This window comes from Xyrauchen texanus, chromosome 34, assembly GCF_025860055.1.
Source record: "Xyrauchen texanus isolate HMW12.3.18 chromosome 34, RBS_HiC_50CHRs, whole genome shotgun sequence".
Classification (NCBI taxonomy): domain Eukaryota; kingdom Metazoa; phylum Chordata; class Actinopteri; order Cypriniformes; family Catostomidae; genus Xyrauchen; species Xyrauchen texanus.
In genome coordinates this window covers 3,415,126-3,434,063 of record NC_068309.1, presented here as the reverse complement: position 1 = coordinate 3,434,063, position 18,938 = coordinate 3,415,126, and the positions used below count along the sequence as shown (strand labels likewise).

Genomic DNA, 18,938 nt, shown 5'->3' with positions numbered 1-18,938 from the left:
ATGTGGGTGATTTTGCAGATGTGAAAGTCATTGTATGAAGTTAAGTGTTTCCCTCTATCCTTCTTTCTCATTTCCTCTCACAGCTACATTTAAATGTATATTTGGTTTACACCATCGACACTGTAATCTGAAAGAAATCTCTTCATCCCTGAGGGTCCGGGGCCCTATTAATGGAAACGTCTAATCTAAAGTCTCGAGTTAAGATCTGACAACTGAATTCACCATGTGTGCAAAAGAAAATAGGATTCTATACTTAGGACATTTCTGTAATACGGCCCTTGGCGCCTCTCGTTAGTCATATACTGTGACACAATGTATATTGTCTCTTTCATTGTGCAGTTCAGGTTTTTTTAGTTCATTGAACTAAGAATTCATAATTCTTGAGTTCCCCATATGAACTCTATCCGCTTCTTGTACGTGACCCAACTGCCGGTGTTGGTTAACTTCGGATTTGTTTTCTAAAAGAGCTCAATGGACAACATATTTGACCTCAGGTCTGTTTACAGTCAGACAGGACTCAGTGGTGCTTTCCATGCAACACATTTTTGACATCTCTTCACCATTACTGATGAGCATGATGTAACCACAGTCTTTGTCTGTACTTCCTTATTTTATATTTTTGCTCTTTTCGCCCCAATTCGGAATGCCCAATTCCCACTACTTAGTAGGTCCTCGTGGTGGCGCGGTTACTCGCCTCAATCCGGGTGGCGGAGAACAAGTCTCAGTTGCCTCCACTTCAGAGACTGTCAATCCGCACATCTTATCACGTGACTCGTTGTGCATGACACCGCCGGGACTCACAGCATGTGGAGGCTCATGCTACTCTCCACGATCCACACACAACTCACCACATGCCCCATTGACCACGAGGAGGTTACCCAATGTGACTCTACCCTCCCTAGCAACCAGGCCAAATTAGTTGCTAAGCAGACCTGGCTGGAGTCACTCGGCATGCCCTGGATTCAAACTCGTGACTCTAAGGGTGATAATCAACATCAATACTCGCTGAGATACCCAGACCCCCTCTGTGCTCCCTTCTTAAATACCATGGGGCATTAAACTGCATTGTTATAAATGTGATTACATTGATCTCATGGGTTTATTTGTCAGCTGGGTTGCTTGCTAATTCAGCTCTTAGCAAGCAGAATAAAAGAACATCATAAATAGATTACTTCCTCAAGTGAAAGGGCATCAAAGGTACTCAAAAAGCATTTATCTTTAAGAGATACAAATACGTAATGCATAGGCAGCAACTCTGCGTGTCACATGCTTCTGACATGAAGTGCATGGGAGACTTGACTCACAGTTGATTTGTATTCTTGTTAGCTTAGCTAAAAATGCAATGGAGTGCAAGAGTGCACGTCCACCTTTTCAGCCTGATGTGCAGTTGTGCATACAGACACACACACCGGCCCCATCCTGCTTTCGATTTCCCAGACACGCTAAATAACTTGTTTTACTAGAAACAATTTGCAAGCAGATAAAAACACATCCTCTTTATATCCTGTTGCTCAGAAAGAGTATTTCCTTCTCCAACACTCACACTGTATGACATATATCACCTTGAGAATACAACAGCCTAATGCCGATTTGTATGAATCAGTAAGGAAGAAGGAAGGAGTTCTCAAACAAAAGCACAACTGACAAATTTTATCATAATCATGCAGAAAACCTCTTCCTGATTCCTCTGAACTGCGCCTCCTTGTCTGTTTACTTCCTGGTGTTATTTATACAGAGACTATACAGGTGAATGCATATTGTTGTATAGTTTATACTATTATGCTCTGGGATCCAAAAGTTTGAGGCCACATTGAATTTTCCTTTTAATAACATTTTATTTCATTTACTGTATTAAAAGAACATGCACGATGTAAAATGAAGAGAAGAGCATGATTCGGCTCTATTTCTAGGTCACTAATGAAGGGTGTGCTGAGTGACTCCAGCCAGCTCTCCTTGGCAACCAAATTGGCCCGGTTGCTAGGGAGGGTAGAGTCACATGGGGTAACCTCCTCGTGGTCGCTATAATGTGGTTCTCGCTCTCGGTGGGACGTGTGGTGAGTCGTGCGTGGATGCCGCGGAGAATAGCGTGAAGCCTCCACATGCACTACGTCTCCACGGTAACACGCTGAACAAGCCACGTGATGAGATTGACGCGGATTGACGGTCTCAGACGTGGAGACTTGTCCTCATTTACAGTGCGTCATGGGAGCACTGAGGCACATTTCGAGGTTTTCATTGGCTGCGGTTCTCTGATTGGTGGATCTATCTCTGATGCACCATGGGTAATGTAGTTGTTTACCATGAATTACACTTTCAAACATGACTTTTAAATCAGGAAGTTGAGATAACACGGATGAATGGCTTCACCGGAAGCAAATATCATCGATGAACAGCCTCAAATCTGGAAAAGAATAAAGCAATTCTTATTGCCTTTAATGCCCTCAGCATTCGGTCATGAGAACTGATCAGAGATTTAATACAATTCTTATTGCATTTGCTGCCCTCTGTTGCCAAATTATGAGAGACAACATAAATGTAATCTAATAACTGGTCCTAAAATAGGCAATATTAAATAGGCCTGCTAAAAAAAACAAGCATGGTAATATAATGAATTCAGTCGTTCATACATTTATTTCTTTTTAAATATCACTTATTACAACAAAATGAATCATGTGTATCTTTACAGGTAATTATACTGATTTAAGTCTCATGAGCCTTAAGTGGCACATTCAATTTTGGAGTCGAACATGACAGACTTAATCACTTGTGTTTCATTAAAGGGACAGTTCACCCAAAAATCACTTACTCACCCTCATGCCATCCCAGATGTGTATGACTTTATTTCTTCACCAAAACACAAACGTTAATTAATGTGAAGAATATTTCAGCTCTGAAGGTGCTTACAATGCAAGTGAATGGTGACCAGACCATTTTAGCTCCAACAATTACATAAAGGAAATCCATATCCAGACTCCAGTGGTTAAATCCATATCTTCAGAAGCAATACGATAGGTGTGGGTTAAAAATTGCAGTCCTTTTTTTTTACTGTAAATATCTGCTAGATGTGAAAGTGAAACTAAACAGTCACAACATGTGGCGTTCAGATGTAAAAGTGAAAGTGGAGATTTAGGGTAAAAAAAGGACTTAAAATTGGATCTGTTGCCCACCCACATCTATGATATCGCTTCTGAAGACATGGATTAAACCACTGGAGTCGTATGGTTTACATTTATGTTTTCTTTATGTGATTTGTGGAGCTACAACAGTCTGATCACCATTTACTTGCACTGTATGGACCTACAGAGCTGAGATATCCTGCTAAAAATCATCATTTTTGTTCTGCAGAAGAAAATAAGTCATAGTTAATGGCATGAGGGTGAGTAAATGATGAGAGAATTTTCATTTTTGGGTGAACTGTCCCTTTAAGAGTTTGGGTCGCAACCCAATTTTGCATGGTTTTGACTAATTTTATTTATAATATATCATATGTAATATTTAACAAGTTTTTAAAATGGCTGGTTTTGTCTGTGTGCAAGGGTGTAGTTTGGTTTGAACATTGGGGGGGTTACAGGTTGAATCATTTACATGTTTCCATTGATCATGGTATAAATATTGGGCGGGTTACCTCACCCCCATCCCCCTGGATTCTACACCCTGTCTGTGTAATAATGATTTCTATAGGAATCCCTCTAATCACAATCAACAGATATAGCAAATACAGCTTAATATGGTTTTATAAGTGCATAATAAAGATTTAACCCTCTTTAAACGATTAGAGAGCTTTGATTGCACAACTGCCCAGTTGGTGGCGGCATGCACATGTTCTGCGAACTGTTATACAGTAAAAGAAGAAGACGCATAACATCGTTTATTGTACATTTTGGGGAATATTTCCATCTTCAGATGAAGAAGAGTTTGAAGGAATTATTCCAGGTTTAACATCTGAAGTCTGCATGATATAATACTGTAATTATGGAGGTTATTAAAGAGGAGAGTGTGAACACGAGTGATCCAGAACACAGCAGAATTAAAAACGAAGATACTGAAGAACAAACAGGTTTGTGTCTGTTCTTAATTCTTCATTACTGACTGCTGAAGGACATGAAGGTGACGTGTATCCGTGCATGCTCAACATGCGTTCTTGCGTTATGGGCCGTTCACACCGATGTAACAACGCGTGTTTAACCGTTTCAGTTCTTTGTGCCTTTTATATTTTAAACTAGAAAGCATCACGTTCTAATTAACATCTGCTAAACATCTTCAAAAGATCAACAAACATTCTAAATCAGAATCTTTTTAACGGTCGAGAGGACACGTCTTAAAGACGCATTGCAGATGAGCAAACAACCTAAATAAAAATGTCTTCCAGATGTAAACACACATTACATTTTCGACTGGGTGATGTTTTTGTGCTATCAGTGTAGGTCCATTAGGACTGGGTATTGATGCAGATTTCCCCATTCGATTCCGGTTCACAAGCTCTCGATTCGATTTGATATTATATCGATTCATTGGATGAAATATCGGTTTCGGTTTCAATGTGCTTTCTGATTATTAATGAAAAATTCAGCTAATGCTGTTAATTATAAAGGGACCTTGTAACTAGGTACATTACTGAAATAACAATTTTACACATTAAGTTTTCATTCGTTTTTCATTATATTTGTCGCATTTTAGCTATTGAAAGATTTCCAAATTCAGTTTATTCTACCAATAAATGTCTTGAAAAGTCTTATATTATATTGCACACACACACACACACACACACACACACACACATATATATATATATATATATATATATATATATATATACTGTATATACACACTCACTGAGCACTTTATTAGGAACACCTGTTCACCTACTTATTCATGCGATTATCTAATCAGCCAATCGTGTGGCAGCAGTGTAGTGTATAAAATCATGCAGATACGGGTCAGGAGCTTCCGTTAATGGTTCAGTAAACAGTTCACATCAACCATCAGAATGGGGAAAAAAGTTTGATTTCAGTGATTTGAAGCGTAGCATGTTTGTTGGTGCCAGATGGGCTAGTTTGAGTATTTCTGTAAATGATTATATCCTGGGATTTTCACACACAACAGTCTCTAGAATTTACTCCGAATGGTACCAAAAACAAAAAACATCCAGTGTGCGGCAGTTCTGTGGACGTAGATGCCTTGTGGATGAGAGAGGTCAACAGAGAATGGCCAAACTGGTTAGAATTGGCAAAGTCTGCGGTATTTCGGATAACCAGAATAGCATCTTAGAATGTACAACACGTCGAAGTGGTTGGGCTGCAACAGCAGAAGAATTCACCACGTCAGGTGCTAAGTGAGTGTGTGTATATATATATATATATATATATATATATATATATATATATATATATATATATATATATATTAGTTACATGTTTATCAGTTACAAGCATAATTCGACTACTTACAATTTTTTAAGACTTCTTTAAGACTACCAGCATCAGCCAGTGAGTGCATATTAATTAGTTTTTGTTTCTTGCCACAGTTGCCTTTGGCTTGCTCACTGGCGGCTTACAGACAAAAAACAGTGCGAAAGGATGCAAACATTTGTTTGGTGTGAGCGACCACTTACTGTGGCAGTTACAAACTTCAGTACTCAGGGGGGGGCGATAGAGTTACTTTCAAAGCCTAACACGATAAACTCTTCTGGTTTAAACTGGTTTTACTATGGCAAGTTACTGTAGCCTAAACATATTGACTTTAACTTAGTTGCTCAGCAATATACTTTTTAAACTATTGCACAGCCATAACAGTAATTGACTTGAAAGTGTAAACCACCATAGAAGCTGCTATAGTGCTCCTTGCAGCAATGTTGAGAATGCATTGCGCACTTGCATTGTGTTAAGGCCAATTTATGGCGCCTACACACTAGAGTCTACATTACATCAGAAAACGCTGCGAAGGCACTGATTTTAATGGGGATGCTGCGCCAGAAGGATGGAGATGGAAAACCCAAGGGTTTGCAATAGGGACTCTCCATTATGCGACCAAAAGTTGAGAACATTTACATTTTTGCCGCAACACACTTTGATTTAGGCATTCATTGATCAGTGAGAATCTCACAGAGGCGGATCCAGTTAAGTTTTGTGAAAACGTGTAGCCTGCTTAAATTCAAACTGATGTGTCTCTTTCTACACCCTTCAAACATAACTTACACATTTCTCTGTCTAAGCTTTCCAGAGTGTGTAGTCGGTCTTATACTTCTTGCGTCAAAACATACAACGTTGGTTGCGGCGTTGCCTATGCTGTAGCCTGATGAGCTCCTCTACAAAAATGCACGGTCAAACATACAGTCAAAACATTATACAGATGCAATGGTTTGGAGTACAATACAACAAACATATTGTGAATTTTACAGATGATACAAACAGAATACAAAAAAACAGCAAATGCTCCCCATTAAAATGAGCCCAAATACAATGTACTCTGATGTATAGATCTTAAAATAATTTTGAAGTATGCAAAGCTACCTCAAATATCTTTTGAACCTTCCTGTTAGAAGGTCTCTGGTTACAAAGTGGACCAGTTATAGCTGTTGTGGTTTGCGTAGACATCACATGTATTTACATTTTTGGAGAGGTGCGTGTCCAGATAACCAGAAAACATAAGCTTGTCGCAGAAGTATAAATCGGCCGCTATGAATGGAGTTCAGACACATTTTGGAATGCAACAATTCACAGAATCGAGCTTGTGTAGGATCATTATGATGTAATAATTGGGGTTTATCTTTATATTGCTCAACATTTGTTGTTTGTGAATTGAATCTTGGCTTTTGAATGTTTTTTGCAGGCCTTCTGGAACAAAATGAAGTGGAGGAGAAAAACCATCTGTATCAGGAACCAGAGAGGTTCAGAACTGGAGAAAGTTTTTTTAGTTGCTTACAGACTGAAAATAATTTCACACAAAGTGCTCCAAGAACAGGAGCCAAAAATCCTTTCAGCTGCCCTCAGTGTGGAAAAAATTTCAAACGAAATGCAGATCTTAAGAAACACATACGAATCCACACAGGAGAGAAGCCTTTTGCATGTCCTCAGTGTGAAAAATGCTTCACATGTAAATCAGTCCTTACGACCCACATGAAAATTCACACGGGAGAGAAGCCTTTCAAATGCACTGAGTGTGGAAAGAGCTTCACATATCAAGGAAGCCTGAAGGATCATGTAAGAATCCACACTGGAGAGAAGCCTTTTACCTGTCCTGAATGTGGAAAATGTTTCTCACGTAAAGAACATCTTCAGATTCACATAAGATACCACATTGGAGAGAAGCCTTTCACGTGCCCTCAGTGTGGAAGTGGTTTCATAAATAAAGGAGATCTTAACAAACACCTAAGAATCCACACTGGAGAAAAGCCATTTACGTGCACTCAGTGTGAAAAGAGCTTTACGTGTAAAGCCATCCTTAACAACCATATGAGGATTCACACAGGAAAGAAGCCCTTTACTTGCCCTCAGTGTGAAAAGTGCTTCACGTGTAAAGCAAACCTTCAAGATCACATAAGAATCCACACCGGAGAGATGCCTTTCACATGCCATCAGTGTGGAAAGACCTTCAGATACAAAAACTGTCTCAACGATCATCTGCGCCTCCATTCTGGAGAACGGTCATTTATCTGCGATCAGTGCAATAAAACGTTTGTTTTGGCAGCAGGCCTGAGAAAACACCTGAAAACTCATGCAAGTGAGAAACCTCACTTGTGTTCCATCTGTGGAAAAAGGCTTACAAGTCGGTACCGTTTAAAAGAGCACCAGAAAATACACACCGGTGTGAGAGCTCATGAATGCTCAGAGTGTGGAAAAACCTTCACAACAATTGACGGCATGAAAAAGCACCAAATAATTCATACTGGAGAAAGACCGTACAAGTGCTCACACTGTGGAAAGAACTTCAGTCGATTAGGAACGATGAAAATACACGAGCGAGTGCATACTGGAGAGAAGCCATATCAATGCACTTCATGTGGGAAAACGTTCAACCAATCAAGTAGTCTACGGACTCATTTGAAAAAAAGTTGCCCAAAGTCACAAAGTGAGCAGAGTTCATCGTCAGGTCCAAGTACATCATTAGAAATTCAAATAAACCAAAAGATGGACGTTCTACCAACAGAGTAATTAAATTAAACTGGTCAATGAGCTAAAATGATCTTGTGTTCATTGCATAAATGTCCTTTTTTTTTTTTTGCTGTGAAATGACTTTTGTTGGAATGTTTTGTATGTTGTTTATGTTTAGTACTAGCAATATGAACACAAGTTAAACAATGGCTACATCGTTCTGTTGATTTTCCAATCATACGCTTAACAGCTTAGTTCTGTTAGTCTGTTGGAAGGTGATACAATGGGAACTTTTCATAATCCAAAATGGACAAAAAGCACAAAAAAATTATCATTCAAATAGTCCATATCAGTTGATTTTTGTGAGGAACAGACCAAAATATAAGAGCAAGATTTCCAGCAAATTTCCTTCAAATACTATTGATGCTTTACAGCCATTGTAACATCCACTTTCATTGTATAGAAAAGAGCAGTGTGAATAACATGATCATTGTTTTCTATTGTATTCCTTGTAAGAAAGAAAATCATATAGGTTTTAAATGACGTGCGTAAATTATGACATGATTTTCTTTTTTTTTTATCGAAACATTTTTTGTACATGTGTCCCTTCGTGAAAACTTAAAAAACTTACAAAAAAAGCCAAAGAGCAGCTTGCCTTGTAATTGTGAATGGAGTTCCAAAATTAAAACTTTTTTTACTCATATACATGTATTCTCTGTGTAATAAAAAAAACACTGATCCACTATCATCAGACTCTTTTCCAATCAATGCCTCCCTTAAAATGGTAATAAGCCAATAATGTTGTTCTACACAAGGCCAAAAATAAAACAAATAAAACACATACAGCATGAAAACATTTTAAATGAACAATCTTGCTTTTTGTCCCTGACTGACATTGGGTTATGAAGTTCACACATAGAGTTTCTGAACTTGGTTTGCATCTAGCTCCACAAAGATATTTCGAATTTCTTACAATTTTTATCTCAGATCTTGAGGGTAAGTTCAGGGCAAATATGAGACCAAACATAATAGCACACACATTTGAGACATTGACCAGTGATTTCAAGACAATGTCTTGTATTTACATTTACATTTATGCATTTGGCAGACGCTTTTATCCAAAGCGACTTACAGTGCAATTATTACAGGCATAGGCGGAAATCGCGTGGGGGTGGGGGGTGGTGGGGGGAGGGAATGTCAGGACCCCCCTAAAATATCATTAAAATATGTGTATTGTAAATAATATAATGATATATTCTTAAAATAATTGTTTAAAACATAAAATAATACAAATGCAAACGGGGCAACAACAAAAAAAAACCTTGGTGTCCCCTTCAAAAATTGCTCTTGAGAATTGTTATATTTATTGTCCCCCCCAACATTTTGATGAAATTTTCGCCCCTGATTACAGGGACAATCCCCCCGGAGCAACCTGGAATTAAGTGCCTTACACAAGGACACAATGGTGGTGGCTGTGGGGATCGAACCAGCAACCTTCTGATTACCAGTTCAGTGCTTTAGCCCACTACGCCACCACCACTCCTTTATATGGGTCTGTAACCTCTACACTTTCATGTTTGATAATGTAGAAGATTCCAAGAGTGGTCGTTCTTATCTTGGGAATGTGGTAGAATAAGTTCATTGTTTTCATTATTTAAAGTTGTAAAAAGCATATTTCAAGCAATAAGGTGTAAGAATAATTAGCATTAAACTGAATCAAGACGTAAATCATCTTAAACTGAATCAAGACAAAATTTCTTAAAATTGCCATTGAATGATTCCTTCTCAGAATAAATGCATTTAATATATTCATGATTAATATCTAGGATGAACTGTACTGTACAATGTATGTTAAATGTAGGGATGGACTGACTCTGCTTGTTGACGTAAAATTAAAACATATATATATATATACACACACACACAGAGAGAGAGAGAAACAAATATTTAAAAGAAAATTATGAGAAAATGAAAGAAAGAAAAAGGAAAAAATATGACCAGGCTTGCTTGTCGGTACACCATCCAAAGCTGTTCCTAACGAAAAGTGCACAAGCCCTCTACTGTTGCTATAGTTAACTCTCAGCACGTGAAAATACTACAGAATACAGTCCTGGATAATGCCAAGTTTCTACAGTTTTAACAATAGGCTAAAAGCTGTAGTAACTATGTACTGATTGTGGTTCCCTTTCAAGAAGGTAATTCAACACTGCATTAGAAGCTGACACAATGGGAGAACCCACCAGGGGGCAGGACTTTGAAACCCAATACTATCACACTAATTTGATTGGCTGGTGAAGCTTACTGCTCCACCTATGCTAACCTCATTGTGAGTGTAATAGACTGAAGTGATGTTTGGCTGGCAGCGGCTGCTATTTTTATGCCCCTCCTCTTCCAGGCTGGTGAGAAAATCTAAGCCAGTGCATTCATCCATGCTGTTGGGTAAGGTCTACACTTCAGGGGGTCAGGCTGGTGCGGCTCTGCACACCATGGCGGTGTTGAAGGTCTATCAGTCAGATCTGCTGAAGGACTTGGATGAGAGTGGTCCAGACTCTGAGTCCCTCCAAGTGTGTCAGCAGGGCCTCTTTGGTGATGCTATTGATACTTCCACCGAGAGGTTTCAGTTGGCAAAAAGGCAATCGCTGGCTTACAGCCACATCCTGCTAAAGTGTGGTAGTTCTGTATACCAGACAGTTCACTTGCGCTCTACTTTGGGACAGTGTCCTGCCAAATAGAGAAAGCCAGAGCCACAGGCGAGTATACAAGCCCAGTGACATGCACCCAAATGGACCTCACTCCAGTGGTAAAGTTCCTTCTGGGTGGCCCAAGCACTCCTGATGGTTTTTTACCAATGAAGCGGAGTTGTTCATACATGGACCAGTCTGCTGCAGCACAAAAGAAGTCCCAAACTGCTTTGCCATATCCCCAAAGTATTTGTCTCATTCTTCCTGAGGTTTCATGCCAGGATCTAGATCTAGATAGTTTTGGTTGGCTCTGTGCCCAATGTGTGTCACATCTAAATAAGGTTTGCCAACCTCGCTGCAGTTTCTGGAGGCACAAACAACTTCACATAAATGGGCAAATTTCCAGCACTAACCAACTCAGATTTTCTGAATGATCACCCTTAAGGCAGATGCCCCCTGACTTGCTATCTGGACTCATGGTGTAGAATTTCCTGCTGGGTACTAAGCACAAAAATCCAATCCAAAATAATCCACAAGACTTCAACGTTGCACGCTCCACCATACTGGTGCGGGACACAGCAGTTCTACTTTAGAGATACAGATGTTTCTTGACAAAGATGTGATAGAGAGCGTACTGACAGTAAAGGCTTCTACAGCCACTATTTTCTGATCACCTAAAGGAGGGGTGGGTTGTGGCCCATACTGGACTTGAGACCCTTTGAATCGGACAATCAGTATGTCTCCATTTAAGATGGTGACTCAGAGACAAATCTTGTCTCATGTCTGAACTCTGGATTGTATCCATCGCCCTGAAAGATGCATTCTTTCATAGGCAGATTGCCCCTGGTCACAGGCCATTCTTAAGTTCTTACAGACCAGATGAAGGTCCTACCCTTCGAGTTGTCCCTTGCTCCCAGCAAATTCACGAAATATGTTGATGCAGCTGGCTCTGCTGAAGCTTTGCGGCATACACATATTTAATTGACTTCATGATTGTCTATTACTAGCTCAATAAAAGGCACAGAGATCAGTTGTTCATGCAGCTGGGACTCAGGGTCAACTGGACAAAGGGCATGTTAGTGCCCAGTCAGCAAGTTTCCTTCCTAGTAATGAAACTCGACTTGGTAGCCATGTCGGCTTATTTGACCGACAAGTGCATTTAGTCCATTTTTCTACACTTATAGGAATTTGCATCACCCTGCTAGGCTTGCTATGGATGAGACCCCTCCAGTGCTGGCTCAGTTCGAGGGACCTCATCATGCCTGGTGACATGGTCACCACCGACTCCTAGTGAAGCCTAATTCTGATGCAGCACATTGTTCCCTCCTTTCAGGGAACCAAGGTTATGTGGAATTGTATGCTTAATATTATGGAAGTCTTAGTCAAATTTTGTGTTAAAGGATATTTCCCACACCATGAATGCTTGTAATAGAACAGTGATGCAGGGTCAACACACGCCTTCATTGAACCACTCGAGTCAATCGTTTGAGTCTGAATGAGATGCGCCATCTTGTTCATGAACAAGCTCATGAATTTACTGGTATACTTGTTAGGCAGGTGATTCCACTAGTGGGGAACAGTCAAGGTAAAGGTCCGGGACAGTGATTTTGTGGCACCACGTGGTGCCATTCAACTGCAGAATGCAGGTTTCTGGAGGGGACATAAGCAGTGAGTTTAGATAGTGGGGTGTGGAGCTAGTGGTTGTTCTGCAAGCAAGCATCAATGCCTTCAACTTAATGGGAGAAGCCATTGGCAGCAGTGCAATTTGAAGAGAGGCATGATGTGCACTCTTTTGAGCTTGTTGAAAACCACTCTCGCTAGTGCATTCTGGATCTGCAGAGGTTTGACAGTACATGCTGGAAAGCCTGCCAGAAGAACATTGCAATAATCCAGCCTGGATAGAACAAGGACAATCTGCACGATCAGCCAGTCCTTCCAATGTGGTCTGTGAAGTTCAACTTATCATCAGACACAACTCCAAGATTTCTGGCTGTCCTGGATGGTGTAATTGTTGACGAGTCTAGCTGAATGGTGAAGTTGTGATGAATAGCTGGGCTTGCTGGAAGCACAAGCAGCTCTATCTTAGCAAGGCTGAGTTGGAGGTGGTGATCTTTCATCCAACACGAAATGTCTGCTAGGCAGGCTGAGATCTGGGCCGCTACCGTTGGATCATCAGGCTAGAATGAGTGTTAGAGTTGTGTGTCATCAGCATAGCAGACCACACATTACAATGGCATACAGTTCTTGAAACTAAGTTATTTTTTTAGGCTAGTATTATTGTCTTTTTTGGTATAGCTTGATTGAAAGTTGTGCTCAGCAGTTCACAATGTGATAGATATGCTTTGTTGCTATTCGTGGAGAAACACGTATGATGCTTAATCACTCAGCAGTGCTAAAGACTCTAAGTATGTTTGTTGACGTGCAAATTTGAATATAATTAGACTTGTTCCAGTTGTGAATGACTGTGTGATTTTGGTTCAATTTAATTAAATTTTCAAAACTTAAAAGGTGGTCATTTTGGCATAATTTGCCAAAATGATCAGTGAACAAATCAATGAACAAATCTTTTTTGTGAATGGATTCAAAAGACAGGAGTCACAGAGTCAGATGTTATGTACAAAGTTTTTCCTGAATTTTTGCCCTGGTGAGCTGTTATGGACCACCGAATTGAACACTAATGTGCCCTTCAAGTGGAGTTGGAAATATCATAATAACAAGTTCTGGGGACATGAACGATCAAGCGAAGTTGTAATTACAAGTGGGAAAGGCCTGGGTTGCTCAGCGAGTTCTGACACTGACTCCCACCCCTGGAGTCACGAGTTCTAATCCAGTGTGTGCTGAAAGACAAATGAGAGAAGAAAAACGTATATGCCATAGCCTGGTCCTTGGCCACTCCTCCTCCCTCTAGTGGACAACAGCCGTGCCTCCCCGGGCGGATCGGAGGCAATCCTCCAGCCCCTGTTGCACGGAACGCCCCGCAGCATTTTTGGTGGATGGCAGCGGTTCTCCCACTCCAGGTGTTTTTAATAAAACAAAAAGACAAACATAAACACATGCAGGGCAGCTGCCCATAACTGTCTCTCTCTCTCTCTCTCTCTCTCTCGAACTGCCGCCTCCGGGTTGCCTTTATCCCTCTCGAGGGCTTCATTAGCCTGATTGGGGGTGTGCAGCATCACGACCCGGCCCCGCCCTCCTCCCTGCCATAAGGCTATAATAATATTAGGCTTGTTTTTGAAGCTACAGTTGCTTATTTGTCTTGCGAGGGTTGGCAACACTGATGACCATCAGCGTAAAGAAGCAACAGTGGTGAATGGAGAAACACCTGTGATATGACGTCAACAAAAGCAGCCAAAAGTTGCTTTTGATCCATGCCAAGTGTCAGGAAATGTGTTCATGTCCGAAGTCAGCAGAAATGTTGCCAGATTTGACTTTCACGGACATTTAAATATATTTCATTCCATTCATCTCTGTACGCCGGTCAGTCTGACATGTGACGTAATGAGCTATATTGGCATTAAATAATTCCCTCTTATATGAAATGCATTTCATACAAATCTAGTATTTATCATTAATTTATCATTATTAATTGTACTGTATTGTACAGTGTACAATTCTGTAACTACTGCTAATGTGTGTGTGTGTGTGTGTGTGTGTGTGTGTGTGTGTGTGTGTGTGTGTGTGTGTGTGTGTGTGTGTTTGTTTTGTTTGAAAGACCATAAAGAGTGAAAGAACTCTTGATTCCACAACAGTCCATTAGAGGGCGACATACACGAAGTCTGAGAACAGCTACACAATAATAGAAGAAGACGCATAACATCGTTTATTGTACATTTTGGGGAATATTTCCATCTTCAGATGAAGAAGTGTTTGAAGGAATTATTCCAGGTTTAACATCTGAAGTCTGCATGATATAAAACTGTAATTATGGAGGTTATTAAAGAGGAGAGTGTGAACACAAGTGATCCAGAACACTGCAGAATTAAATACGAAGATACTGAAGAACAAACAGGTTTGTGTCTGTTCTTAATTCTTCATTGATAAATTAACTACTGAAGAACATGAAGGTAATTGGTGGATAATGTAGTTTTATGATCCTGGGACAGAAAAATATGTAATCTGACTTTATAAAATGTAATTAAAGCAATATTCCGGGTTTAATACAATTTAAGCTCAATCGACATCATTTGTGGTATAATATTGATTAGCACAAACATTAATTTGGCTTGCCCCTCCTTTTTTTCTTCCAAAAAAGCAAAATTCTGTGTTACAGTGAGGCACTTATAATGAAAGTGAAAGGGGTCAATCTTTAAACGTTAAAATACTCACTGTTTCAAAAGTATAGCCACAAGACGTAAACAATCTGTGTGTTAACATGATTTTAGTGTCATAAAACCGCTTTTAAGTAAGTTACGCCCAATTTTACAACTTCGTTGCCATGATGATGTATTGTAAACAAACACTAAAACGACTGTAAAAACGATGATTTAAACAACTTTATAGCTAAAAATAATAAAATAATACATTAATTCTTCTGTTAAAAAATTAGTGTAAGTGCTTTAATAAATTATAAGCTTCACATTTCTGCCTTTAAACCTTCCAGAAATTGGGCCCATTCACTTCCATTGTGTCTCACTTTAATTTAGATTTGTGGTTAAAAAAAAAAAAAAAAGACATATATATATATATATATATATATATATATATATATATATCGTTTAGCTGCCTCTGTAAGACACAGAGGAAGCTAAATTATATATTTATATCCAAATTAAAACAAAAAGCTTTGGTGATTATACACATCCTCTACACAGTCACTTTCAGTTACTAACCTCAGTGAGGTGTTTTAGGCAACCGCTGGCTATCAAGAATGTGTATCGAATGTCATTTTTGCCAAATGCAGACAGATATGTGATGTGCTGGTGTTTTGGGGGCCAGGGTAGCTCAGCGAGTATTGACGATGACTACCACCCCTGGAGTCACGAGTTCGAATCCAGGGTGTGCTGAGTGATTCCAGCCAGGTCTCCTAAGCAACCGAATTGGCCCGGTTGTTAGGGAGGGTGGAGTCACATGGGGTAACCTCCTCGTGGTGGTGATTAGTGGTTCTCGCTCTCAATGGGGCGTGTGGTGAGTTGTGTGTGGATCGTGGAGAGTAGCATGAGCCTCCAAATGCTGTGAGTCTCTGCAGTGTCGTGCACAACGAGTCACGTGATAAGATGCGCGGATTGTTTCTGATTCTCAGAAACAGAGGCAAATGGGACTTGGCCTCTGCCACCCGGACTGAGGTGAGTAACCACGCCACCATGAGGACGTACTATATAGAGTGAATTTTGGCATTCCAAATTGGGGAGAAAAGGGGATAAAATAAATCAATAAATATAAAAGACAAATGGGTCGAAATTCATTTTTGTGGTAACCAACATTATGCCACAAATGCTGTCGATTGAGCTTAACTTGTATTGAACATGAATTATTCCTTTAACAGCAGCATATCATTGTGACATAATTAACCTTTCATCAAATATAACAAATAAAAGTTTGGGTTTTACCTTTATTTCATTTCACATTTGTTTGTGAATTGAATTTTGACCATTTCATGTTATTTTCAGGCCTTTTGGAACTAAACGAAATGGAGGAGAAAAAACAAAACTATCAGAAACAACATAATTTCACAAATGGAGAAACATCTTTTAGTTTCTTACAAACTGAAAAACAATTTGTCACATGCCCCCAGTATGGAGATGCTTTCAAACTATATGTAGATCTTAAAAAACACCAAAGAGTCCACACACGAATTAATCTGCACATATGCACTGAGTGTGGAAAGAGCTTCGGAAATCGGAAAATCCTTAAGGATCACATAAGAATTCACACTGGAGAAAAGCCTTTCACATGTCCTCAGTGTGGAAAAAGTTTCAGATATCAGAAAGACCTTAAGATTCACATAAGAAGTCACACTGGAGAAAAGCCTTTCACATGTCCTCAGTGTGAAAAAAGTTTTTCACGTAGAGAAGCTCTTCAGAATCACATAAGATACCACACTGGAGAGAAACCTTTCACATGCCCTCAGTGTGGAAAATGTTTCGTAAATAAAGGAGATCTTAATAGACACATAAGAAGTCACACTGGAGAGAAGCCTTTCATGTGCCCTCAGTGTGGAAACAGGTTCACATGTAAAGCCAACCTTTCAAACCACATGAGGATTCACACTGGAGAGAAGCCTTTTAAATGTCCTCAGTGTGGAAAGAGCTTCATGTCTAAAGGAGACCTTCAGGATCACATAAGAATCCACACGGGAGAGATGCCTTTCACGTGCCATCAGTGTGGAAAGAGCTTCAGATACAAAAACTGTCTCAAAAGTCATTTGCGTCTCCATTCTGAAGAACGGTCATTTAACTGTGATCAGTGCAGTAAAACATTTCTTGTGGAATCATACTTAAAAAGACACCTGAAAACGCATGCCGTTGAGAAGCCTTACTTGTGTTCTGTCTGTGGAAAAAGTCTTACAAATCGTTACAGTTTAAAATCACACCAGAAAATACACACAGGTGTGAGAGATCATGTATGTTCTGAGTGTGGGAAATCCTTCACTACAGCTGAAGGCTTGAAAAGGCACCAAATAATTCATTCTGGAGAAAAGCCTCACAAGTGCTCACACTGTGGAAAGAACTTCAGTCAGTCCGGAAGTCTGAAAATACACGAGCGAGTGCATACTGGAGAGAAACCATATCAATGCACTTCATGTGGGAAAGCTTTCAACCAATCAAGTCATCTACAGATCCATTTGAAAAAGCGTTGCCCAAAATCACAAGTTCATCTTCAGGTCCAAAAAGTAAAGGTTTAGAAATGCAGATCAACCAAAACATTCACTTTCTCCCAATTACAGTAATTTAATCCAAGAGGAATGTTGAATGCATTTGAAAAATGTTTGCTCTGAGATGACACAATTTTGGGGGAGATGCTTTGTAGATCATGTAGTTTCCATTAAACATCCTTTTTGTGTACCACCTCTCTTAACACAGACAAAATTCACACAATGTATTTTGAAAATATGTATATTGAACTATTAGCCTGGTAAAACTCTCTTATACACTGTCTAGACAAAAAAAGTCAACGTTTGGATTTTAATAACGGTTATGATCTGGGGTTGCTTCAGTTGGTCAGGTCTCGGCTCAGTTGACTACCTGAATGTACTGAATGACCAGGTTATCCCATCAATGGATTTTTTCTTCCCTGATGGCACAGGGGTATCCCAGGTTGACAATGCCAAGATTTATTGGGCTTAAATTGTGAAAGAGTGGTTCAGGAAGCATGAAGAATCATTTTCACACATGAATTGGCCACCACAGAGTCCTAACCTTAACCCCATTGAAAGTCTTTGGGATGTGCTGGAGAAGACTTTACGGAGTAGTTCGACTCTCAGTCATCAATACAAGATCTCGGCCCAAAATTAATGCAATTCTGGATGGAAATAAATGTTGTAACATTGCATAAGGTTGTCGAAACAATGCCACAACGAATGCACGCCATAATCAAAGCCAAAGGCGGTATTGACGATATTGTGTCAAAACACTCCATAAAGTCTTCTCCAGCACATCCCATAGACTTTCAATGGGGTTAAGATCAGGACTCTGTGGTGGCCAATTCATGTGTGAAAATGATTCCTCCTGCACCCTGAACCACTGTTTCACAATTTGAGCACGATGAATCTTGGCATTGTCGTCCTGGAATATCATCAGGGAAGAAAAAATCCATTGATGGGATAACCTGGTCATTCACTACATTCAGGTTTACATTTACATTTATGCATTTGGCCGATGCTTTTATCCCAATCGACTTACAGTGCACTTATTACAGGGAAAATCCCCCCCGTAGCAACCTGGAGTTAAGTCCCTTGCTCAAGGACACAATGGTGGTGGCTGTGGGGATCGAACCAGTGACCTTCTGATTTTCAGTTATGTGCTTTAGCCCACTACACCACCACCACTCCGGTACATTCAGCCTACATTCAGGTAGTCAACTGAGTTCCTTTTTTGCTGCATAATGTTGCTGAGCTTAGACCTGACTAAATGAAGCAACCCCAGATGATAACCATTATTTAAATCCAAATGGCGTCTATCTTATTGGCCAGGCAGTGTATTGAACGTGTTATATTTGCATAAAATCGATC

The 18,938-nt window shown here is 39.8% G+C and overlaps 3 protein-coding genes across 3 annotated transcripts in view; all 3 read left to right on the top strand.

Annotated features, from left to right (window-relative positions):
- Positions 1 to 3,858: 3,858 nt before the first annotated feature.
- The window catches only part of LOC127627844 (gastrula zinc finger protein XlCGF8.2DB-like), a 56,823-nt gene continuing 41,743 nt past the window's right edge, over positions 3,859 to 18,938 (top strand). Inside the window, exon 1 of the mRNA XM_052104445.1 lies at positions 3,859 to 3,933. The gene's annotated coding sequence lies outside the window, so the exon portion shown is untranslated. The remainder of the gene's footprint in view (positions 3,934 to 18,938) is intronic.
- On the top strand, positions 3,864 to 8,827 carry LOC127627834 (gastrula zinc finger protein XlCGF57.1-like). Its single transcript, XM_052104425.1, has 2 exons — positions 3,864 to 4,057; positions 6,829 to 8,827. Exons 1-2 carry the CDS (start codon positions 3,973 to 3,975, stop codon positions 8,148 to 8,150), a joined length of 1,407 nt encoding a protein of 468 aa, XP_051960385.1. The 5' UTR covers positions 3,864 to 3,972; the 3' UTR covers positions 8,151 to 8,827.
- LOC127627837 (gastrula zinc finger protein XlCGF52.1-like) lies at positions 14,643 to 18,043 on the top strand. The gene is made up of 2 exons (XM_052104431.1): positions 14,643 to 14,780; positions 16,378 to 18,043. The coding sequence occupies exons 1-2, from the start codon at positions 14,696 to 14,698 to the stop codon at positions 17,610 to 17,612; spliced, it is 1,320 nt and encodes a 439-aa protein (XP_051960391.1). The 5' UTR covers positions 14,643 to 14,695; the 3' UTR covers positions 17,613 to 18,043.

Bases quoted from the DNA above. Each gene is read 5' to 3' on its own strand.
- LOC127627834 (XM_052104425.1), top strand. From the start codon at position 3,973: ATGGAGGTTATTAAAGAGGAGAGTGTGAACACGAGTGATCCAGAACAC. The intron at 4,058-6,828 runs GTTTGTGTCTGT...TGTTTTTTGCAG, and splicing joins AGATACTGAAGAACAAACAG to GCCTTCTGGAACAAAATGAA.
- LOC127627837 (XM_052104431.1), top strand. From the start codon at position 14,696: ATGGAGGTTATTAAAGAGGAGAGTGTGAACACAAGTGATCCAGAACAC. The intron at 14,781-16,377 runs GTTTGTGTCTGT...TGTTATTTTCAG, and splicing joins AGATACTGAAGAACAAACAG to GCCTTTTGGAACTAAACGAA.